This window comes from Eschrichtius robustus, chromosome 15, assembly GCF_028021215.1.
Source record: "Eschrichtius robustus isolate mEscRob2 chromosome 15, mEscRob2.pri, whole genome shotgun sequence".
NCBI classification, from domain to species: Eukaryota; Metazoa; Chordata; class Mammalia; order Artiodactyla; family Eschrichtiidae; genus Eschrichtius; species Eschrichtius robustus.
In genome coordinates, this window is record NC_090838.1 from 84,190,856 (window position 1) to 84,216,235 (window position 25,380).

Consider the following 25,380-nt stretch of genomic DNA (forward strand, 5'->3'; position numbering starts at 1 on the left):
GTGGCAGCTGCTGAAATTTCTGTTCCGCTTCTTAGCCTAATAGCTATTGTTTTCCCCCTGGCCTCATGGAGTCTCACTTTGCACATACCCAGTTCAGGTATCAGATGAGACTAGAGAGACTTTGTAGACTTTCGAATTTCCCCCTTTGTGGCTCTCTCTTTTCTGGATTTCTTCCATCAATCTCCAGACATTCTTACAGCCCCAAATTTCACTCTCCAATTCCTTGCATCAGTAAAATTACACCTATCTGCTTGTGCTCTAGCCACTGTACTGTCTCATTGACTGGGCATGAACTCTTCTTTCATGGTTCTCTTCTTTCAACAGTGAAATCTCCTCCAGTTTCTGCCTGCTCTTCTTTGCTCTCCAGTGCCTCCAATGGTTAATTAAAAAAAAAAATCTGTCCAGAGTTTATTCTAGCTATCAGCAGGAAGATTAGCCCCAAACAATTCATTCCATCATTATTGGAGCCAGAACCAACACACTGAATTTTAATATCTCTGCTGTGAATAAGTTTTGCAGATCTCTTTTCTTAATAGAAAAGTCAGAAAAACATGAAAGAATTAGTTGTAGGTGATAATCTGATGAGAGGAGGTAAAAGGGAGTGTGGACACTGAAGACACACTGATTATGTTGCAAATTTTGCTGACTGGTTAGATTATAAAATTTTCACAGTAGAGAAACAAAAAAAATAGTGAAAAAGAATGTTACTAATAAGAGAAACCAAAGTAAGAGGAGGGAAGAACGGAATAAAGATAAAATTACTCTTTACATCTGAGTTACATACTTATGCTGCCTTAACAAATGCTTTAATTACAGTGTTTTGGTAAAATTAATAAAATGATAAGACGCTTATGTATAAATTAATAGAAAGATGAAAACTAAAGCACTAAAACCATAATTAGAAATGCTTTGGGCATGACCGGGAAATTACAGATGTGCACAATTTTCAAGAGCAAGAAGAGGTGATACAAAGAAATTTAGCAATCATCATTAAGAAGACGAATATTATTTAGGAGCTAAGCACAATATATACCAAATCACTCTTGTGGAAAACAGTGCACCTACTTCAACACTTAGACTTTAAGAGCAAACATGTAACAAAAGCTCAAACTACTTTAGCAATCTTGAAAATTTCATTACTGACTTCTCTTCCGTGACTGTCTACCATAATAGAGGTTTCTGCAGATATAGTTTTAAAAATATTTTACAGGAAGAAAAGTGTATCTGATCTTGCATCACAGGTAGAGGTACAATATTTCTTTGTTACAATATATACAGTGGTCATTTAATAAGAAAATATGTCACTCACTTAAATTCTCAGATGTTACCATGAATTCTTCAATTTCATCATCAGAATCATCTATTAAGGGCATGAAGGCATATCTAAATCAAAAACAAGGAGTAGTTTTACTAGTGTGTTTAAACCTGTTCAACTTTCAGGTTAAATCTAGAAGAGTCAGTACACACTTTAAAATACATATACACTTAAAAAGTTTCCCATAAATTGAAATGATAAAAATTTAATTATTTTACTCTCAAATCAGCAAAGGTTACTGTGAAGAAACTGTGAAACTGGGGTTCCCAAACCCGTTGGTAAAAGCATAAATGGATCAAATTTCTCTGGAAGCAACTTTGAAATATCGAATGCTCAGGGAAGGGAATTTTCTGCTGTACTTTTTTCTCCATGTCAGGTTTACCTCCCTGCCCACTATTTTTACTTATCCCCTAACGAAAAGAAATTGCTAACCTGATTGGTGAAAATAAAGCACACCAATCGAGCCACATTTACTAGGTCCAACAGCATTCAAAAAGCACTGCTGATTTAAAAAAAAAAAAAAAAGCATTGCTGATAATAGCAAAAAAACTAGAAACTAAGTGTCTAATAATTAGGGACTGCTTAAATAAATTATGCTACAATCATATGGAATGCCAGATAGCCATTAAACATAATATGGTAGGTCTATACAAGATGATAAGGAAAGACACATTTTAAACAAAGAAAGTGCAGAATAGTGTATATATGTATGTATTATCATTGTTGTATAATTTTTTAATCTTTTTTTAATCAAAAAATTTTCTATTGAAGTATAGTTGATTTGCATGTTGTTGTATAATTTTAAAGAGAGAGAGAAACACACACACTAGTATATATTTTTTCATTTTTTCCTAGAAGGAAGAAACTTAACAGTGCTTTCCTTGGGGAAGAGGAATGAGGCAAGGGAAGCTGTGGGGTTTCCTGTCACATGTAGTCTAAAGTGCAAGTTTCTAAATTTCGCATTCAAGCATTTTACGATTTTTCTCTCACTTTTCCTTTCCAGCTTTATGTCCCGCCAATGTAAGAGTAGTAACCAAACCGCATGGCTTGTTGGTCTCCAAAGTATGCCATGTCTGTTCCCGCTACCCCTAGAAAACCTGCACTCTTTCCCAGGTCAGCCATTCACTGTCCTACTCCTTTCCGGAAGGTGTAACATAAATGCTGCCTTTTCATGGACACCTCTTCCACCTTCCTGCTGGGCTTATACATCTCTTATTTCACTGTCTTGCTTTTGTTACATTTGTCTCCCCACTTGACTGTATGTACACTCTTTAACAGCAAGGACTACCTCTCCAGTTTCTATAAGTGCTGTTTTAACATTGTAGCAGGTGATGAGCAAATCCTTGCCAAATTTGAACTGTCCTATGTTAGGTACCTCTGATTATTTGCTGATGGTCTCCACAAAAACATTATTACAATAAGGATAAGGGAAAAAAGGAAGCTCCAAAACGCATCATCAACCCAGCGTTCCATCCAATCCTATAATAAGGACAATTCAAACAGGAAAAGTTAATTTTCTGATAAACATACAGGTTTCCCATTCAAATAGTATATAATGACAAGTACTAATGAAATCTTTCCAACCAGTAAGTCTTCCAAATGAATAAGCACACGTTTTTCCGAGAAACATAAAAACTAAGAAATGCTATCTCTATAAAATCATTATGCTTACTTCAGTAATATTAATGCTTACTTCAGCCTTATAACCAATACAATGAATAAAATCCTAACAAATTATATAGTATCATAAAAAGAATTAGAGGGACTTCCCTGTTGGCACAGTGGTTAAGAATCTGCCTGCCAATGCAGGGGACACAGGTTCAAGTCCTGGTCCGGGAAGATCCCACATGCCGCGGAGCAACTAAGCCCATGCGCCACAACTACTGAGCCTGTGCTCTAGAGCCTGCGAACCACAACTACTGAGCCCATGTGCCACAACTACTGAAGCCCACGCACCTAGAGCCCGTGCTCCGCAACAAGAGAAGCCACCGCAATGAGAAGCCCGTGCACCACAACGAAGAGTAGCCCCCGCTCTCTGCAACTAGAGAAAGCCCGCACACAGCAACAAAGACCCAACACAGCCAAAAATAAATAAATAAATTAAAAAAAGAAAAGAATTAGAGTTTAAAAGGGCTTCAGAAGTCAATTAATTTATTTTCTAGACAAGAACAGTTTCTTCTCTCACTAAATTATCCCTACAGCAGCAGAAGTCCAGGGTTTTCAGAGGGCTCTTTATAATTATTTATATAGAACTAGAGACTATTTCCAAATCAAGAAACCCCCAAGAGGGCCTTTTATATTTTAAGTCTGAGAAATGTGTCTTCTTCTAACTAGAGAATCCATGGAGGGTATCTCCTGAATGTTCATAATGAGTATACCATCCTAGAAACATGTCAGGCTTAAGGTTTACAGTCCTAAGTACAAAACAACCCAATTACACTGTGTGCTGGAAGAAAAAGATTTCCTGTTACCTTAAATTATACAGGGGGAGGATTCCTTTTCAAAATATACCAAAAGAAGTTGAGAAAAGGGCATAGTTGGAAAAGGAGATTTAAGAGGAACTTTTTCAGACATTTAAAGAAGGCAAGTGTTTTTATAATTCTATACAAAATAATTCCAAGTAAACAGAAGATCTCCACTAAAATTATCTCTGTCTACAAACACAAAATTCTTCAAACTTACACAAAATAAAATAGAATAATTAAAAATGCGAAGTGTTTCAATAGGAAGGTTATACTTACTGACTGACATTTTGCAATTCTAAATGTCTTAGTTGTCCACACCATAAACACTAGAGATGCTGAAAAACACCAAAAAAAGTCAACCTCTGAAAGAATATGCAATAGTAAAATAATGTATTTTAAAAGAAAAGTTAGACAGCTTACCCATTATGGCAAAGATCAGGGTATTTGTAAAGTGCCTGTACAGAGAAAATTTCACTGTGTTCTTTCTTAGCCTTAGAGTCTTCATTGTTTGTGCCAAACTTATAAAAATGTGAAAAAAGTTAAGGAAAAAATTTTCAATAGTAATATACAGTTAAGATAAAAAACAAAATAAGAATCTTCTGCTACATTTCCAAAATTAGTACTGCTATATATAATTCCTATAATTTAAAACTAATAAAAACAACAGAAAATGTTGTCTTGTCCAATATTGTATAATCATGATACCAATTTCATCACAGATATTGTTTTACGATATACCACTGTCTGAACTAAGTAAACAAACTTCAAGGAAAAAAAAACATAAGCAAGAAGGCCTATGATGTGCTCCTTCAATGCCAAATTCTTGAAACAGAGAACAGAGCAGGACACACACTAAATGGGGCCAAGTCCCCCTTAGGCCAGACACTCTTTACAGATCCCATCGTGACATGCCATTTGGCTTGTGCTTTTCTGTCTGTTTCTTTCTTACTTTGTTGTTTCTGGTCTAGTCTCATTTTATCCTCCGAATGACCATAATTAAGAAGTTGCATCTGTTAATTCCATTTTATAAATTTAAACTGAAATATGTCAAGTAACACAAATCTGGACTTAGGTAAAGAGAGACTTTATTGAAGAGATTATTGCAATAGGGAGAATGTTCCGACCGTAAGATCCGAGAGAGTCCCAAAGGTCAGGCAGGGAAGGGCTTTGCTTTTATAGGGAGGAGTAAACAGGTCTCGAGAGCAGCAGGTGTGAGAAGTGGGTGGCCTGACGGGGCAGTTGCTCAGAGAACGACTTTCCTTGAAGTCTGCAGGTTTTCAGGAGGGGCTGTGAAGGAGGGCTGCGGGTGGATGAAAGCCCAGGGACCCGGGGGAAGGAGAAGGCTTAGTTTGGTCCAGTCTGGTATTTGGTCCAGATTGGTCAGTGGGTACATAGGTCTGTGTCTGGCCCTGTCATAAGTAAACATGGGGGCACCTGGGAGTCTCATCGAAGTCCTATGGGGAAAGGCATCTGTTTGTACTGATAGTAAGCCTTTTCCCGGAACATGAAGGCTGTCTTAACCACGGCTGTTCCAGGAGCACAGGGCTCAGGTAAAGTACGACACGGTCAGGTACGAAGAAGCAGAAAGAGGCTCGTCCACGGGCTCCTCAGCAGTGCAGCTGCGCTCAAGCCAGAGCTCTGTAAACGGGAGCTGCTTCCTCTGCAGCACCTGCCAAGCCCCGTTCAGGGACCACACTCTGAACACACACAACAGAGCTGAGCAAAGGAATGGAAGTGGCACAGTTTGCACTTAGGCCTCCTATTTAAATTCCAAATACTTCATTCATCGAAAACTTCACTTTAGTACTAAAACTCCCAAAGCTGCTTTTCAATCTTTCTAAAGGACCAATAAGTTGCAACAGAAGATCAATTTCTAAAGTAGCACAATTCAACCCATTAGGCCTACTGTCAGAATTTACAGAAAGGCACATATGCTTTATTCAGTAAACGTGATCAAGACCAAATACTTCTGAAGCAGTAATGAAAGCACACAGGCCCCATCATCCTGACATGAGAATCACCTTGAACGTGCTGCTGCACTAGGAAAAGGATATCCACCAGCACAAGCCAGAGTCAAGAAGAGACAGAGGGAGGCTGGCCAGAAGCACAAGATCAGAATCATTTGCCTGCAGCAAAACAGCAAAAGAATAAAACAAACAAGCAGGAGAAAAGAGGCAGAAGGCTGTGGCTTCTGGCGTTTTCAGGCTATTTTTTCTATTAATGTAGAATTAGATTCTTACAGGAGGGGCTAGATTAGGTTCATCAAAGGTGAAGGAAGCAGGTTCATTATCCCAGCACTCAATTCTATAAGGATGTAGTCCTGCTTCTTTGCTTGTCATTGGTAACCATTTAGGAAATCCACTACCTTTTTGTACAGAGAAAGCAGACTTTTCATCTCAGTAATGAAAATTACCAAACAGCAGTCTAAAAGCAAACGTCAGAAATTCAGGTTGAGGCAGAAATGGATAATACTAAATTTCCTTTCTCTCACCATGAAATACTAACCAAGAGAACTTTAATTTCTGGATTTCTTTATGACTTTGACCTCAAACATGTTTATTAAAAACATTATTAATTAAGCAAGCTGAATCTTTCCCCTTATTTTCCTTATCTCCCCATCCCAATCTGGCTCATTATGTGTTGGACCAAAGCCAGTGCTGTCCATAAAGGTGGTAAGTTACCCTCATTCAAATCCACATGGAATTAGAGCGTTTACAGCCACTTTCCTCTGGAATTTTCTGCCAAGTTGCATTACTATGTATTTCCCCCAATGAACCAATGAACCACCTTATAGATGATTAAGAACAAGAATACTCTGAAATACATATCTGTAAATTACCAGGAGAAAAGATCATATAGATTTTTAAAATGTAAAGTTTACAAGGCTCTAAGCATCTACAAGTTTAGCAATAAGACAACTCCAAAATGAATAGATGTCTTAAGCACATTTTCTAAACCCACAATGACAGAAGAGAAGACATGAAGATTAGAGACAGTAACGCTGAGCCCAGTAGCTAGTTCACCTCCCCTGCAATTCTGCCTGTCCGGGTCCCAGGATGTTCGCACTGCCTGCCCCTTATCCTCAAGTCAGGTGAGAATCCCTAACAAGCGATGGAGCTGGGGCTTCGGCAGAGCGGGCTCCACACTGGGGATGAGTACTCAGAGCTGGAACCCTGCTCACCTGCAGAACTGAGGAATGGACTTCACCTTTTTAACAACTGAATGACTCTACATGTTTTTTTTTTTTTTTTTTTTAGTGTAGAGAATATGAAAAATTACACTAGAGTAAGACATTTTTACGACTCGGAAAAGATCAGATTTATGTCACTATAATTTTATTCAGTAAACTTGGATTCTCAACTGGTAGCTCTCAACAGAAGAAGAATCCAGTTTTTAAGCAAGTTTGTCGAAACAACTCTTTAAATTAGGTATTATCCCTTTACTAGACACCCCTCGGGAATTAGGGGCTACCTGGACATAACTTAGGAGGTCTGTAAATGCCTCACTGTAGGGAAAAGCTCCTCGTGTGAATGAAGTGTGTGTTTATATATAATCTGTGAAGAGGCCCCACAGCTTTCATCAGATTTGCAAAGGCATCTCTGCTGCCAGAACCCAAACAAGGCTAAGAACCACTGCTTTCGAGAATAAAAATAAATTAAAAGATTTTTGTTTGGTTCTTAACTTGGAAGCATATCGAGAATTCACAAACAGGGAATTTAAAGAATAGATAAGACCGGGTTTAGGAAAACAACCCACAAGGAGCTCAGAAAATCCTACTAACAGTGTTACATCTGTTAGCGCACCTTCAGAAAGGGACAGCTTCCTGTGGAGAAGGGACACAGGCAATTTTAAGCCCTCCGGCCCTCCCTGTGAGAGACAAAGATGAGAAGATGCCTCTTTCCATGTGGAAAGAAACACAAGGAAAACAAAAGCACATTTAATGTTAAAAGCTAAAAGACAATTAGCAAAGACAACAGAAACAAAAAGAACTGTGTAAAAATAAAAGCTTATGAGTTTCAAAGAGGACATAAATGTCAACGAAACAGATAAAAATAATGTTCTGGATCTGCAGAACCCTGCATTCTGCTCTGACCAGGTCGTAGTTTCTCTAGAATCCCTCCCATTTCCACGAATGCGCTTTAGAGGGTCCTGCCTTGGAGAGGAAAACAGTGGAATTGCCCAGACTCCACTGGAGTCACTCAATCAGTGAGGAGGAGCCTCAAGGATCGGTTAACACTGTCTCTGAAACGTCTCCTGCTGTGCTGTGGCCTCTGGCCCACCACCTCCACCGAACCCGCTCTCCTGCTGTCCGCCGTGACCCCTGGAATGCACCAGGCAGACAGGTGCGCCTTGGGAACTCATCTCTCTGCAGCGCTAGCCACTGCTGAGCACCCCTCCTTACCAAAGCTTTCCTAGCCTCCACCCCAGGGCGACTTCCTGATTCTCCCACCTCCCTTCGCCCTGGACTTCCTTCCATGCATGTTTCCGCCCCACGAGGCACTATCCTGGTTCCTCTCCACTTGCTGGTCTACCTGTTCTTCTTGGGTCGCTTCCGCGGCTGCGATCTTCTCCCACACAAAGCTGACTCCCACCTTCATCACCAGCTCTGACTCCTCTTGCTAAGCCAGGCTGGGACTTCCAACTCTCTTCTTCACACTAATGCCCCGGGCAGCTCAACCCTCACCCACTGTGGTCCCTTATCCATGTTTACCACCCTGAGAAAGGCAACACTGGCCCAGCCACCTACTTGAGACGTGCACGCCTTCCTGGGAGCCCTCTCTCCCTTTCCCCACCCATTCCTAGCCAGCCTGTCATCCGGAGTCCTTCTTCCATTTCCTCTGTCCCATTTCTGACCCTCACTACCCCTCCTTTGGCCCACTGCAAATGACTCCTTACTAGACTTCCCAGCTTTAGACTCTCCTTTCCCAGGCATTTTTTAAAATGCCATCCTTGAGTTCCTTCTTACAAGATTTCATCATGTCATTCACCTGTGCAGCCTCAACTCCTTGCTACTTTCCACCTTCTAAACTCTCGAGCATGTCATTCTATCCTTCCCTTCTGGTCCCACCTTCCATGACTCTCCTACACACGTTATCTACAGGCAAGCTACTCTGAGACATCATGCCACTGTCCCTATATTTTCATGCTTCCAACTATTTGGTCCCCTTAAATCTTCCCAGAATGCTTTCCCCTCAGTTCTTTTCCTAGTAAACCCCCATTTGTCCACTCAGTCTCAATTAAAATGTCACCATCTCCCTGAAATCTTTCCTGATTTTCACCCTGGAATAAATTTCTCTTTCCTCTGTTTGCATAGCACCTCTCTAAAATGGCAATTACTATTGCTATGTTGCTCCTAGTTATGTATTTGTCTTCCTTACCAGATCGCTCAATATGTGCATTTAAGTTTGCTGAGCTAATAGAAAGAATAAGGATATTTTTTGTTCGAGGAATCGTTACTTTTTCACCTTCAACTAAATTTCTATATTGAGGTAACAATAATGCATAAGTATATTTCTTTCTATTATTATTACAAACTAAAAATAATCTGATTTTAATGATACAACAATTTTAGGACACAGTAAAGGATATGAACCACACAAAAATGGAGTCAATAACAGCTAAAATAATGTCAGCAAATACAATAGCTAAATGGTTAGAACCCTGAAAAATAAAAATAGGGAAAAAAATCTGAATGTAAAAGTCTCATTGTATTATAATAATTATCATCTGATGTAGAAAAACAATTTATCTCATATCATCGTTTTATAAAAGGCCACATAAAAGACGTTATTGCCTAACAGAATTGTGTTTGAGCACGTGAAAGTTATCTGTTTTGGTGTCAGCAAATGTTTGTCATCAACTTGTCCCGTGATAACATAAAAGGGCACGATAAAGTGGCAAATAAAACACAGCGCGTCCCACCCGACTCAGGTCAACCATTTCAATCTCTGCCCTCTCCGCACCAAACCTGCAGCCATGGCTCCCAAAGAAATGGACTCCTCTTCATCCCCACGCATGTGAAAGGACACGAAAAAAGTAAAATAAGGAAGAGGAACTGTGTGGAAGGGTATAAACAAACCACAGGTTGGATGCGTACTCAAGAGCTGACAGAGAATCATATTTAAAACGGTCACGTCTAAGATGCTGACTGTGTAAAATTTTAAAGAAATACAATGCAATCTATCCGTGGGATGTTTATCCTTTCCATTTTCTTTCTAGCAAAGATGAGTTTTCTGTGAATTATACATGTAAATGCGAAGTTCTTCCTTATTACGTAAAAGTAAAAATAAATGCACCTTTCAAGGAGCAGGTGTATCTAACCCAGAATGCAGATGTGTCAAAGACACCAGAAGAAGAGTGAAGCTTTTAACATTATTGGACAAATGTCCTGCTTTAAGGGTCAGATCAACCTACATGAAGTAGACGTTATGTGGCAATATGCAGATTATTCACTCTGTACACAGTGATCTGATTTAAACATCTAATCCAAAAGATGTTTTGACTAAAAATTACAAGGTTCTCTGAATCAAGTAAAAATATAATAAGCTTCTTAATCACTCGCTCGTCAGCCATATTATTAAGGAAAACCGAGAGCTAGAAATGTAGGGGTCTTCACAAATACAAATATTCGCTCTTCTCGAGAGTAAAGCATTGCTGCCCATGTTGCTAGAGCCGTTTCTCCCCAGAACGCGACCTCCTCCTGGTTCTTCCAAGCGTGGAGTCTGCTGAATCCCCCAAATTCTGAGCCCACAAGAGTCAGGGAAAACTTACAACCAAAGGAGACTTTAAAAAGCAATGACGCGTAATATCTGTATGCACACGAGGTAAAATGAACTTTCTCTTCACTTACACGTTTAAACCAAGGGTTAAGGAAGAAATGAATGTGCTCAGACTGCATAATGATAAAGATGAATGTTCTTCGTAAAGAACAACCACGAACATTTTTGAGATGGAGCTAATTCCTAGGATGACGTCACGTGGTGCCTTCATAACCACATCATTTTACAAAGTGCTCTGTTTAGCCTTATACGTTCAGGACGTATTTAAAAAGGGAAAGAGTCCACAGGGGGGGAAATAAACTCAAATTGGGCCTTTATCACAAATTTCCTATCTTTAAAAATTCATCTCAGGAGATAGAAAGTAAAATCATATTTCACAGCAACAACAAAAAAAGTGCAAGTGGAATGATGTAGTTTTTACCCCAATGACTCTTATCACGCTTTCAGTAGCCGCAACGATAAAGTAAAGAATCCCCAGTCCGATGACCCGGTGCACGACTGTTCCTAGACGAGGCCTGGAACAAGCAGGAGCAAACAGAAAAAAGAAAAAGAAAAAGCAAGGTAAGTAAAACGTTATCTGACTACAGTAACTGGCCCCATTTCCAACACCAGGGATGTCACTATCCAATCACGTCAGTCCCTTCCCGCCGTGGAGGTACTTCGTTTTAGGAAACAGCATTATTTCCTGGGAAGAAGGCAGAAACAGGCTCAGGGAAATCTGGCCTCCTTCTCTACGACTTGAAGCTGTACTGATGCCTAAGAAGCAATATTTTTGAGGCCAGAGGATCTTGCTGCCGAAATCCAAGCAATATGATTAACATAACCCAGGTACTATGTCTATAGAATGGACGAGAAGAGTGATGAAACCTAGGAAGTAAGTGCCAACTTCTAAGTGTCACTGGCAGAAATAATCATTTAATTCTTTCACTAACAGAAATTGTAAAGTGTTCTGAGATGTGTCTTGTCAGCGATAATCCACTGATTCTATGACTTGGGCAGAGAAAGAGCAGGATGTCAGGAGATCGAATCCCACTGCCTTCCTCTCTCAATACTCCCAAACGACAGTCCGAACAGACTCCAGCTTTCATTCTTCGAATTGAAAAGAATTAAAATAACAGTTTTGATTCTTTGAAAGTATAAATGAGTTGAGAACATGCAAAGATGATGATTTTTGAAATTAGTCATTTTGAAAACAGAACTGAAATTTCGAGAATTCCCTGGTGGTCCAATGGTTAGGACGTGGTGCTTTCACTGCCGTGGGCCCAGCTTCAATCCCTGGTCGGGGAACTAAGGTCCCTCAGGCCACACAGCGTGGCCAAAAAAAAAAAAAAGAACAAATTTCATGACACTTGCAAGTCAGAATTTATTGTGAATACGTTTTAACTCAAAAACCCTCCTTTCAGAGTAATTAGAAGAAAAAACTGGTTTTGAAAAAAAAAATACTTATGATAGCCATTTTAAAACAAATCTAAGTAAAAACTGAACTAATACCCATAGCTCATATTTCAGACAATTTATCTAATTTAGTTAATCTAAATTCTGATTCACTATAGCCAGCCTTCTGGAACCCTGCAACAGCCAGAACTGTTACTGCGCTCGCTTTGTAAGGGTTGAACACAAGTTGACAGTGAAGGGATTCAGTCAAAAAGGGCTGAGCCCTCACCCACCAGCTCAGTCTTCTATCCCTTTCTCAGCCACCGCCCTCTGCACCCTGGGACCTGATGGTCATAACTACAGCTGTGAGCTGCCCCTGGGACCCAGAGGGTTTTGTGTTCTCTATACTGTACTAAGGCCAAAAACACAAAAGAAAGCAAAACAGATGAAAAGAAGGTTTCCTCGCTACAGTCTTGGTAACTGCACCAGTCCGGAGCTCAGAAGCACGTGTGCGTGCATTAGTGCACGGTTACTGAGTGCACGCCGTGTGCCGCCCAGTGCACTGGGGCCTCGGGATACAGCAGGACACAATACAGGGAAGTCACACGCAAGTGGGGGGAAGAGACAACAAATGCTAAGAAACACATCAAAAGGGATGAGGGGCTACAGCGATGGAGGATGGGCACTGATTAGGGTCCCAAAGGGCCATCCTCCCTGGGGGGGGGTGATGGTGAGGCAGAGAACTAAAGGAAGTGAGGGAGCAAACCACGCCTGGGATCCGGGGGAGAAGCTGACAAGCAGAGGCCCTTCCTGCTCTGTGAGCCAAGTGTCTGCTGTGTTTAAGGAACAGTGAGAGCAAGAAAACCAGCAGGAGGGGGCAGAGTGTTGGGGAGGAGAGTGGCAGGAGATGAGGTCAGCCATCGGAGAAGCCGCAGATGGAATTTGGGCTTTACTGAGTGAAATGAGCAGAGAAGTAATGAAATTGGAGTTACATTTTAAGAGAATCATCTTGGCTGCTGCTGTGTTTGAAAAGACTGACGGGAGACCAGGGCAGAAGCAGGGAAACCAGTTCGGAGGCTACTGGAGTGTAGTCTCGGCAGGAGAAGCTGGTGGCCTGGACCAGGGTGGTGGCTGTGGAGGGGCGGGATGGGCCCATTCTGGACTCGTTCAGCAGCCAGAGCCACAGAACTGGATGAGAAAGCCTCGGGGATGCCAGTCACTAGAGCAGAGGTCTGGGGCCTGAGCCCAGGGCCCCCCAACACTGGAGCTCGGGAAGACGAGAGGGCTCCAGCACAGGAGACCCTGAAGGAGCCTCCACGACCGGGCACCTGCACGGAGGCTGAGCGGGGCCCACCTGTCAAGGTGACCTTGACAAGAGCAGTCTCAGTGGAGGAATGGGGCCAAACCTCACAAGGACAGAAAATGAGGGAAGTGGAAGCGGCCAAGTACAGACAACACATCGGAAAAATGCTGCTGCACACAGGGGAAAAGCAATGAAGGAGAAGCAGAGGAGAGGGCCATCTGGGTTCAAGGGAGGGTTTGCTTCTGAAGATGACAGAAGTAACAGTGTGCTGAGGGGAATGGCCCACCGGAGAGGGAAATTGACTCTATCAGAGAAAACAGGACAGACTGCTGGAACAGCTTCTTTGACAGAGGAGGTAACAGGACCCAGGGCACCAGGGCAGGGCGGGGCTTAACCACACACAGGGATGGTCCACGCCTTACAGGAGCAGAACACGCTGCGTGTGGTCCAGAGGTGGGGAGGATGACACAGACCTGACGGCCGCAATTCCCTTCTGATGGCTTCTAATTCCTCAGTGAGAAAAGAGCCAAGATCAGCTACGATGGATGAGGGTAGGGAGGTGTGAGGAGAGAGGAGGGGTAAGTGGTCTTCCGCAGAGTGAAGAGTCAGAACACAAATGGCAAGGGGATCGAGAACTGCCAGCAGCACTCAGGGTGCCCTTCAAGTTCAGGGTCATGAAGTGAACTGAGCCAGACAGTGGGGTGGGGGGTGTTCTTCTCAGGCTGACTCTGTGGCCCCGGCTGAGCCTGCACAGATGGAGAGCTGGATTTATCAAGGGAGGCTGACAAAGGAATAGGCGGAGGCCCTCAGGGGTGGCAGGGGTGATCAGTGCCCTGCCGGACCGTGGAAGGCGGTGGGATCAATAGGCCGGAGGCCACACCAGGGACCAAGAGTGCCTACAGCTGACATATTAGAGAAAGTAAACAGGAAATGGGGGAGGCTGAAGAGTGGATTGCTTACATGTGCCACCATGGAGAGGGTGCCATTATACACAATACTAAATAATAATCAAGTCTAGAAAATGGCCAGGGGACTCGGTAGTTGAGGGGAGGTGACAGGTAAGAGCGGCAGAGGTGAGGAGGTGAGGTCAGGTTTCTTAAAGGATCCTCAAACGGATACTGAAATCACAGGGAAGCCTGACAATGAAGTGCTGAGGAGAAAGACAGTAAAGCAAGTGCTCGGAGCGGGGAGGGATGCGGGGAAACCTGGCAGCTGACAAGGCCTGACATCAGAAGATGGAGCTGTGATCCAGTGTGAGGGCTTGAGTTTCTGGGAGTCAGAGGGTCTTAGGGAACAGGCTCTTCCAAGTTCACGCCCAGGGACTCAAAGGTAAGAGGGAGAAAAGATCTGCTTGAGAGGGTCCCGAAAGCGGGGCCTCAGGCGACTGCCAGGTTTCGGCCAGAAATTCTGCTGAACCTGGTGTTTAATCAGAGCGTTCTCTCTTACAATATCTCATACACAATCATGACCCCTGACTATGCTGTCTAGGAAACAGAAAATGGTCTGAACTTCGAGAGTCATTTAAAATGTTCCATTATCCTTATAGTTGATTATTCATCTAACTCTAAAGTTACTGGAATTCAAATTCAGGATCTTTATCGGAGAAAAGAATAAAATAGCCAGTGCATGGAAATCTTTTAAAAACACGTCCTTGCAGGTATTTCCCTCTGGGGTTTGTGTTACGATACTGAGAGGTGTCGGGTTTCACAGGGGTCACAGCGGAGATGGATGGGATCACAGGATGGGGATGCAGTGTCTTTTCCGGGCCCCGGTACTTACTTCACAATGCCGTATCCCAAGCTCACGATGATCACCAGGAGGCGAGCCAGCGTCCTCTTAATCGCAGATATCAACTCCGCAAAGATCAGTAAACCTTGGGCTGAGGGGGACGAAGGAAAATCACTCGCTCTGGGTCCATCTGGACGCCTACCTCCAAGAGTCTAAATGTGTACTGTGTACAGTTACGTCCTGACCTCAGACGAATTAGCCACATTTAATTTAAAGGTCATCTAATCCAAGTGATGTTTGAAACCTCAATGAAGGGGATTCTGATCGGCTCTACTGGGTACAGCTTTCTCACGTCCACTGCAAATCTGTCTCCCCGAGCTCCCCTCTGTTCTTATTCTTCCCTTGAGGCTGCAAAGAATTGGAGCCCTTTCCTGTCCTGTAAATATCTGAAAACCATAATGCCCTCAAGAGCTCTCTTTTCTCCAGGTTGCCCTCATCATTTACTCATTCACGCTCCTACTGTGCGGCTATCACAGTAAAAGACACACCATGTTCCCTGCCCTTGTGAAGCCTGTACTCTGGTCGGGACAAGTAAACGGACAGAACTCAGCAAGTGCTGGAGGTAACGCTGTATCTCCCAGGATTGTGATGAAAGCGACCTAATCCACACAAGGCAGGAAAATCTTCTCATAGGAAGTGACAGCTACACCAGGGTTTGAAGGCTGAGTAGGAGTTAATCGTTTGGAGGAGGGAAAGGGGAAAGCAAAGGAAATGGCACATGCAAAGGCATGGAGGGAAAAAGAGACAAAGCAAAATATGCTGCAAGAAGTGAAAGTTCGGCATGTCTGCAGCAGAGCGTGTAACGAGGGAGGTCAAGAAAAGAGGCTGGGGCAGAGGTGGGGCCCAATCACCTCAGTTTTAGGCCAGGCCATGAGTCAGGACTTGTTGCTAAGGGCAGTGGGAAGTCAATGATAGTAAACAAGGGAGTGAAAAAGGAACTAGTAAACTACAGCCCATAGGCCAAATCTGGCCCTACATCTGTTTTGTAAATAAAGTTTTATTGGAACACAGCCATGACCATTTGTTGTCTGTGGCAGCTTTCATGCTCCAATGGCAGTAGTTGAGAAGTTGCAACACAGACTACAAGGCTCGCAAAGCCAAAAATATTTACTGTGTAGACTTTGCAGGAAAAGCTTGCTGACCCTTGGAATAAAGTAGACAGCTTTATTTTTATCAAGATTGCTCTACTTAATGGCTTGGAGAGGAATAGACTGTAGGTGAGGAAAACGCGCAGGAGTCTATTCCAGAATTTAGCCAAGAGATGCTGAGAGTGCTGGCGGTAAAGATGGAGAGGAGAAAGCCATTCAGAAACTAGTTGTGAATCCACCTAATATTCTTGTTTTCAGTTCATGTTTCTCTGCCTTCTCCAGAAGAAACCACAAGAGACCTTGCCCAATACCTTGAAGAAGTGCAGATATACTAAATTTATTACATTTGCCTAACTGCCAATCTAGAAGCACAAAACAAAGAAGTCAATTGACACGACCTATTCTTAATGTATCCTTGCTGGGTCCTAACAATCACTAAATCATCACTGCTTGATTTTTCTGAAGTCTATCCTTCCAGGACGAATGCTAAGCAAGACAGCCTGGGTTACAGAATTTACGCTTGGGAAAATCAGAAACAACATGAGCCCAGGCCCCGTCTGACGCCTCTCCTTTCCACAGGACTCCTCAAAGACAAGGAAAGCAGTCTGGGGTTTCTCTTCCAAGGGCCTTCTGGTGTCATCTCAGAGGGCTTGAAGGCCCTGAGGACGACAGATGGTCTTTCCTTCTCTTCATGGATCTCAGGCTTTTGCTGCCCCTCACCCAAGTTCACGCCACCCTCTTCTAGACAGAGACCCCCACCACTGGCAGCAAAGGAGCTGATCCGCCTTCTCTGACATTCAAGAATGCTTTAACCCCCAGTAACATGCAGCAGCTCTATCCTTCCTTCCTTCCTTATCTGGTTTAGGGCAGGCACACACACATACACACGCACACACATCACTAAAACTTCTTGTAGGGTAATAATACCTCTAACGTGCCTCCCTGGATGTTTGTCTTATCTTTATTGTTTTGTACATGTCTTTTTAAACTTTTTATTTCGGGAAATTACAAACATTCTCCAACACAGAGAAAGCGATATAATGAACTCCCATGTACCCGTCACTCAGCTTCCATAATTATCAACATTATGCTAAGTTTGTCTCATCTATTTTCCAACTCACCCTCTTTTTTTCCCGGAGTATTTTAAAATAAAGAGCAGACACAACTACACCCTTTGAAAATCTGTACCACGATCATTTGTAACTGACCGCTCAGAAGCACATTCCTGAGGGCTTTCTATCCTTCTGAGCTATCTCCCTTTTGAAGGTTCAGCGATGGAATTAATTGTACCTTTACTTCTCTGGCCCTTTTGAACTCTATCTTCTAGAAGTCTGGGGCACCCATCTGAGGATGCCCCACTATATGCCCTGCCTGCTTCCCACATTCCACTGTGTAAGCTGGGATGGTATCTCCCACGGTCACATGAAGTTCTTTGCAAAAAGGCTGCAGTCACCATCCATCCCGGCACTACTAATTTTACTCCCTGTGGCCAAATTTTCTTTTCTTCTTTGGAGGGGAAAGGAGAAGAAAGAGGATGGGGGAAAAAAACAGAGAAATATGTTAAAAGGATTGGCAGCACCCGATGTCCCCAGTCCAGGACTTTGTGTTGTTTAAAGCCAGTCACGGGTAGCTGAACCTTAGGGAATAGGAATTTTCTTTTCCCGGAGGGAAGTAAGGGAAAGTCAGCAAGAAGAAAACAGAAAATGAAGACAACACACATGCTAGCCTGGATCAGAGTCCTACTCTGATATTCTCTTCTTGGCTTCCCTCCTCGTCATCTATATGGTTGTTCCCAAACCACTGTATGAAGGTGGGGCGGGGAGTCCCCACAGCTCTGCTCACAAATGCTAGGAGACTCTTGGGTCATACCATATTCATGGACACAGTCACCACTTACTTGATAACCCAGTGCTGTTGATGTTTTGGTATTCAGCATAAAAAACTGCTTTTTCAAGCATTCCCAGGAAAATCACAGCTGCAATCCAGAACTGGATTCTTAATATATCTTTCCAATAGCAGGCAGACCACATCAGCCAGAGTATGCCATATAAGATATAAACGATACACATCACCATGTAGAACTGTGGGAGGAGAAGCAATTTTAGTCAGTTAAGCCTTTTGATCATTTGAAAATTGACATTTCTACACTCAAGTTTGCAATCCTTTATTTTCCAGTCACCAGAAATAGAGCGTATGTCAAAGTGTCAGCTACTAAGGAATTACCACCACTGAGCTCTTAAAATGTTTAAATGTTCCAATTAGGATACAAAACTCATTTTTAAAAAAAGGAAAAAATGATGAGAGATACTCACAATCATCAGAGGCCAATCTGATGCAGAGATATATCCATGAGGCCCCATCGTAGAAAGAGAAACTGGTGAAGGCAGGGTGGGGATAAAGAAATTAAGGCATTAAAATTAACAACCAGTTTTCCTTAAGTTTTTCAATGTAAGCTCATTTTAAGACTCCAAGAATACAAACCAAGTTAACAAATGCTGAATTTTTACCTTTGATTATGTAACTGTATGAAGATATCTTTACGTATTTGTATACATGCTCTTGTAAAGTGTGGGTCAAGTCAGATCTTATGCAGACAGCAAAGCAGTCCTGGTCTGAGATTGGCCCTGGCTGAGTCCCTGACCTAGCTGAGGACTCTGTCTTTCTTAATGTAACTTGGATAAATTACTGAACTCCAGGGACTTCCCTGGTGGTCCAGCAGTTAAGACTCCGAGCTCCCAATGCAGGGGGCCCGGGTTCCATCCCTGGGCAGGGAACTAGATCCTGCATGCCGCAAGTAAGATCCCACACGCTGCAACTAAAGATCCCGCACGTGGCGACCCAGCGCAGCCAAATTAATTAATTAATTAATTAATTTTAAAAATTAAAAAAAAAAAAATTTACTGAACTCCAGAATCTAGTTTGGGTTGTTGCCCGAGAGCAATAACAAACAGAGTGCCAAATACAGTGCAAGACTTGCAAGGCTTAGCAACTGCGCCAGTTACTAACCAGCGGAAGCTTAAAGCTGCCTGCTGGTGCCAGAGAAAAAGACGCCACACCTGGGAAGGAAGGGTGCACAGGCTGGGGAGCAGGATGGCAGCAAGGCCCCTGCTCCCCGTGTGGCATGGTCTGGGCCCATTACAGCACTTCCGGGAGGAAGGCCTGCTTCACACTCTCCACAGCAGCCCCTCCACCAGCTTCCCCGTGGAAGACCAGCTCTGGGCCTCCTCTGCAGCCATGCCTGACTCACCTCACTGCTTTCTCCCTCCTCTCTGGACTGGGTACCCCTCAGAGACAGAGCCTGGCTTCACTTCTGTGTCCCAGTGGGTGAATCAGAGCAGTTTGCAAACCCCCAGGATCCTCACATGCTGCTTGGCTACTGTCAGCCCAGCAGATACCCAGTCTAGAAAATGACCGCTAAAGCAATTCCAGGACCCATGGAAGCATTCGCTCCCTTGAAGACCGCTTAGTGTGAGCCCGCTCTCACACTGGGCACCAGGAACTACGGTTTCACGAGGCAAAGAGCATCTACCTTATGGGCAGGCAGGGGAGCTCACAGAACACAGAAGCCACAGTTGCCAGACATGCTACTTCTACTCCTAGGCTACAAACAGATTCTTTTTTCTTAAACTTTTTAAAGAACAAAAATTTTAAACCCCTGATGATGGCCATTTTCAAGAAACAGAATATAATCCACTTCAAGTACGATTAAGGTGTCGCCCACCCATTTCTACATGTTAAAAAAATTTTTTTTTAATCTGGAAGGATGGAGAATTTTGTATCCCTCTAGGAAGTTTAAAACTTTTTAAATTTATCTTTTTTTAAAATTCACCCTTTTATTTATTTTATTTTATTTATTTTTTTCTTGGCCACGTTGTGCGGCTTGTGGGATCCTAGTTCCCCGACCAGGGATTGAACCCTCGGCAGCCGAAGCACAGAGTCCCAACCACTGGACCACCAGGGAACTCCCAAAATTTATCTTAAATTAATTTAAAATTTCCATTCCGTTAAAAAAATAAATATTAGAGTTAAGATAAGCATAAAGTTCTAAGTACCCCAAATAAACAGATTATTCATTTTTGTGATTAACAGAAAATCATTTTTGAATAATGTGTTTTAACAGAGAATGTAGATTTGGGTTAATGACAAAAATACAGAATACAGTAAAAGCAGACAATAAAGCATGCATACTGTTTAACTATACCATTCAAATTCCAGCTTGCATCTGTTTTTTCTGTTTTAACAGAAACAATAAAGATATGAAACCCATCTCTCTGTGTTTTGGCTACAACATCCTGAAACAGAAAAAGAAATCCTTCGTGTTATTTTTTTAAATTGCTATATAAGATATAGCTAAATGATTGTCCACCACATTTTAAAACAACTTTTAAGAACTGAATTGGGTTACTTTAAAAAAAAACACACACAGATAAAAGGAATGGTGGGCTGTGGAAGGATGGCGGGTAGTGGAAGGATTTCCTCCATTTGTTTTTTTTTAACCACCATCCTCCCAGACCCAAAGGGATGGAGGAGGAAAAAAGCCTTTTCCACTTGCCAATGTTTTCTACTTTTTATATTTCTACAGGTTTTCCCCCTAACGTTACCATTCTATGTTTTATTTAATACTACCTTTCAAATAGTTTTTCTAATATCCTAGTATAATCAAGCATTCAGTTATTTATTTATTTATTTATTTATTTTTACTTTTTGGCCACTCCCTACGGCACGTGGAATCTTAGTTTCCTGACCAGGGATTGAACCCGCACCGCCTGCATTGGAGGCACGGAGTCTTAACCACTGGACCACCAGGGAAGTCCCAAGCATTCAGTTTTTAAATGCGTATTTTTTTTAATTGAACTGGGGGAGAAAGATGTCAGATAACATTGCTGGAAATGACTCAGATTCGGTGTACAGGCTAAAGTATTTAAATTCCTTAAGGCACTCTGTTGCTAGCAGTCTCACTGAGGCCTGAAACTGCCCCCTGGCGCTGCCTGTGAACCCTGCAGTGCCCCCATGTAGCTGAACCAAACTTTTCACACTCCTCCTTCCTATTTCCTATCCTTCCCTCTCATTTCCTACTCCTCCACCTGTGACAGTCTGTGCAAAGCAAAGAGTTGGTCCACTCACTGCAGAGTTGGTCCATTCACTGCAGAGTGAATGCCCTTCCACTATCAGACTACTCTGTAAGATGGCTGGAGAAAACAGTATAAAAGCAGAAGAGTCCCAGTCTAAAGGCAAACATCAAGCTCTTCTAAATCCACTTTCAGTCCCTACACTCAACTCCTTGTAATCCTCTCAACCTCTTAGTCTTCTGACTTTGAGTAATTTCCCCAAATTCCAAATTTCCCCTCCCCCTCGTGCTACATCATGGTTTCTATCTATTTCTTTACTTCCTTAAGGATGATACAGATCAGCCCACTGCTGTGCTGTCTCAGGTATTTGGCAGCGGAATTTTATTTTTTAAAATAAAGAAAGACTACGTAGAAGTTACCGTTAAATCACACCTTTAAAGAGATTTTTCAACAAAGACAGAGCCAAGTATATACAAAATTCACACAGACATTATGTAAGGAAATATACTGTTTTAAATAATGCTTCTTTTTTCTTTCCTAATTCTACTAACCCTACTTTAGATCACTCTCTGAGTATCTGTCCATCAACAGATTCTGCTCAGTCTTACTCTAACTTGTATGTATTTGATTTAAAGGCAAATAAAATGACTTACCGCTGACCCTTCCTGGTTTGAAACATTTCCGGTATTTGTTATTAGTTCTTTATTCTGGAAAAATAAAATAAAATAATTTCATTTTATATTGTTGCCTTTCCATAAGGAAAAATAGTTTTAACAATTAAGAAAAAAAATGTGTTATGAAAAAAGTAAAGATTAAAGCTGAACACCAGAGAACACATCTCACGGTATCCCAAACATGCGTAACAAAATCCTACTTTTGAAAAATTACTTCCTTAATCAGGGCAGTGGTTACCGTTGGCAGGGAGGGTAGTAGGAACTCAAAGGGAGCTCGAGGCACTCAAATGCCCTGTTCTTGATTGGGATTCACACGGGTGGGTTCAGGTTGTGAAAATTCATCAAGCCCTACACTTCTGATATGCAAGCTTTGCTGTAAATTTACGTATATTTATTATACCTTGACACAAATTTTTAAAACAACCCTTTAACATTTTTATTAAAGACATTTTCATTTCAGAATTTACAGGACAAAAAAATCAGTTAAAATGACCCACAGCCTCACTACCCAGAGATGACTGCTGTTAACATTTTAGAATCTAGTCTTCGAGGCTAGGAGGAGAAAGCGCACAAAGGAGAGTGTTCAAGTGTGTTAAATGCTGGTAAGTCAAGTACACTGACAGACCTTCAGTAGGAGTAACAGACCTAGGGATCTAATGACATGGAGGCCACTGGTGACCTTGACTAGAGCTGTTCTGATGGGATGATGGGGGCAAAGCTCTGACTGGGGTGGGCAGAAGAGAGACGAGGGATGGAATGACAGCAAATCATGAAAGGATGATAAAAGGATCCTCTTTCAAGGATACTGCTGCAAAAGGCACAAAGAAATGGAACAACGGTTCCACTTATTATGTACTGCCGCACACACAAAAGAACTAAACCTAAAAATTGACAAATTAAGCACCTTCCTTTATCAAAATACTGATAAAACAGGCGTTGATACTTGCATTCACTGGGAGAAACATAAATTCTATTTCAACATGGCAAGACAGGTACTCACATTCAATGAGGGAAACACCTGTAAATCACTGTTGCAATCTAAGTTTTCACTTTTTGTTGTCCAACATTCGCTGTTCTTGAAATAATGACCACAAAAGTCTTCACTGACACTAAGTTCATGTTTTTGTGACAGCTCCTATGCAAAGTAAGATTCTATGTCATAATTTATTTCCACGTAATATCTAAATAATACCAAAAAGTTATTCAGCTTGGAACACTTGAAACATGCAATAGAACAAAATACCGAAAAGAAAAAGTTTTGAATATAATTTTCAGTACAATTGAGGTAAACATAACATTTTAGCCATTCTGATGTGCTCAGATACAGTAATACATAATATAAGCATTCTCTTACAGTAAGAAAAGTGATTAAGATGTTACTACAAGGAAATGGTTCACAGAGAAATACAAAATACTTTGTCCTGGGGCTACTTCCATTTTACTCCAGGTATAAAAGATTTTACAGAGAAAGAAAGCAGCATTTAATTACAAGGAAAGATAAACCAAACACTTAGTAACATAAAGCAAAGATGGCAAACCCAGCTGAGTGCAGGGGGAACACTCATTTACACATCAACGAACAATGAGGCTCCTAGATGGATGAATAAAACCACGCTCCTAATGGCAACTCCCAGGCATGAAGAAAAGGTTAAGAGGCTTCCATTGGCCAAATATGGGACAATTTGAGCAAAATACATAAATACAGTAATAGATTATAACCCACCCAACAAAGTTAAAATCAATGAGTCCATAATGATAATTGATTGACTGACTGACAGACGGATAAGAGAGAGGAAAAGAGTGCATCCTCATGGTCGAATGCTAATAAATGTAGAAGAAAACATGGAATTAGAAAATCATTGTTTAGCAATCATCACAGTGGTAACTGTGCTTTGATTCAGGCAAGAATCAAAGAATGTTAAAACAAGGACTGATGAAAAAACAGGATATCTACACATAAATGCAAAAGTATTTCTTCACAAATTATTGTTAACAACAAGGAGAAAAGTAGTAGCTTTACAGTGGAGAAACCTGGCAGAAACTTCCTTAACTGATCAAAGTTAACATCACCAAAAATGGGACAAAACAGTATATTTTCTGGTATGCCTGCCAAAAATATGACCTGAATTGAATCACGAGGAAACGTGAGAAATATTCAAATTGAGGGACATTTTGTCAAAATAAATGGCTTGTACACCTCAAATATATCAATGTCATGTCATGAACCACCCTCAACACCTCCACCCCCCAAAAAAAACCTGCAGAAATACAATGTGATCCTGGATTGGATACTGTACCAGAAAAAGAAAAGAAAAAAAAAAAAAAAAAAAAGCTGCTAAAAAGGATGTTGTTGGGACACTGGCAAAGTTTGAATATGGTTTATTAGCTATTATATCAATTAGCATTGTATTGCTGTTAAATTTCGTAAATCTGATCACTGTACTGTGTAATCTAAGGGAATATCTTTGTTCTTAGGAAATACACACTGACCTAACCCGGTCTCTTTTTCCTCCTCTCACACTCTCCCCCTCCTTTTCCCTCCTCACCTCTTTCCGAGGTCTACTTATACTCACTAAATCTACTCATACTCACTGAAGTTCTAGGTTCCCTATGACTAATTTTTTGAATGAAGTGAAACTTTTACATTTCTTCTTTAAACTGAGTTGGTTTTCATTTGTGCGTGACCCACAGTCCCCTTTATCAATGGTTTCCACAACTTTGATTTAAATATTTACTAACATTTTTCATAAGATCCAAGGAAACTAAAAGATCTGTATTCTCAGAAAGCATATACTTTGATATAATTAAGGCATTTATTGCCTAAGTCCCAAAATCTGTGGCACTTCTCTATTTCTGGTCTCCTCAGTTGATAAGCTAATAAATCTTTAAGCTCCTAATATTTCCTTCATAGCTTTAGACACATTTAAGATTTGTGTTTTACTTACTTCCAGCTCAGAATATTCATGGTGACAGGTATGATGCTCCAAAAGCCACACTATGGTAAACTTCACAGGCCCAGAGCAACTGAATGACTTCACTGTTTAGAGAAAGAAAGTCTCATTTTAGAACAATAATATATATACTCTAATATAAACTTAATGTTTCAAGAACGCAATTTAAAATAGACTACTTTGGACTTCCCTGTGGCTCAGTGGTTAAGAATCTGCCTGCCAAGGCAGGGGACACGGGTTCGAGCCCTGGTCTGGGAAGATCCCACATGCCGTGGAGCAACTAAGCCCGTGCGTCACAACTACTGAGCCCATGTGCCACAACTACTGAAGCTCGCACGCCTAGAGCCTGTGCTCTGCAACAAGAGAAGCCACTGCAATGAGAAGCCAGCGCACCGCAACAAAGAGTAGCCCCTGCTCGCCGCAACTAGAGAAAGCCCGCGTGCAGAAACGAAGACCCAACGCAGCCGAAAATAAATAAATGTTCCTTTAAAAAGTAAATAAATAAAATAGACTACTTTAAGGAAACAATGAGTAAAGTATTACCTAATTTCTCCGAAAAGTCACTGCAAAATGA

At 41.7% G+C, this 25,380-nt stretch overlaps 1 protein-coding gene across 3 annotated transcripts in view; it reads right to left on the bottom strand.

The window, feature by feature from the left end:
• TMEM87B (transmembrane protein 87B) overlaps positions 1-25,380 on the bottom strand; it is a 48,178-nt gene that overhangs the window by 16,475 nt on the left and 6,323 nt on the right. For 2 of the 3 annotated variants that reach the window (XM_068564402.1, XM_068564401.1), the window contains exons 3-15: positions 24,801-24,892; positions 22,856-22,990; positions 21,835-21,888; positions 20,314-20,404; positions 18,425-18,486; positions 18,010-18,193; positions 15,016-15,115; positions 10,981-11,074; positions 9,368-9,441; positions 4,201-4,307; positions 4,057-4,115; positions 2,691-2,794; positions 1,310-1,383 (exon numbers count right to left, since the gene is read on the bottom strand). In XM_068564402.1, the coding sequence (XP_068420503.1) occupies positions 1,310-1,383; positions 2,691-2,794; positions 4,057-4,115; positions 4,201-4,307; positions 9,368-9,441; positions 10,981-11,074; positions 15,016-15,115; positions 18,010-18,193; positions 18,425-18,486; positions 20,314-20,404; positions 21,835-21,888; positions 22,856-22,990; positions 24,801-24,892 (1,230 nt within the window). Of the gene's footprint in view, positions 1-1,309; positions 1,384-2,690; positions 2,795-4,056; positions 4,116-4,200; positions 4,310-5,834; positions 5,907-9,367; positions 9,442-10,980; positions 11,075-15,015; positions 15,116-18,009; positions 18,194-18,424; positions 18,487-20,313; positions 20,405-21,834; positions 21,889-22,855; positions 22,991-24,800; positions 24,893-25,380 lie in introns of all 3 variants that reach the window. The other variant, XM_068564403.1, reaches the window with a different exon arrangement.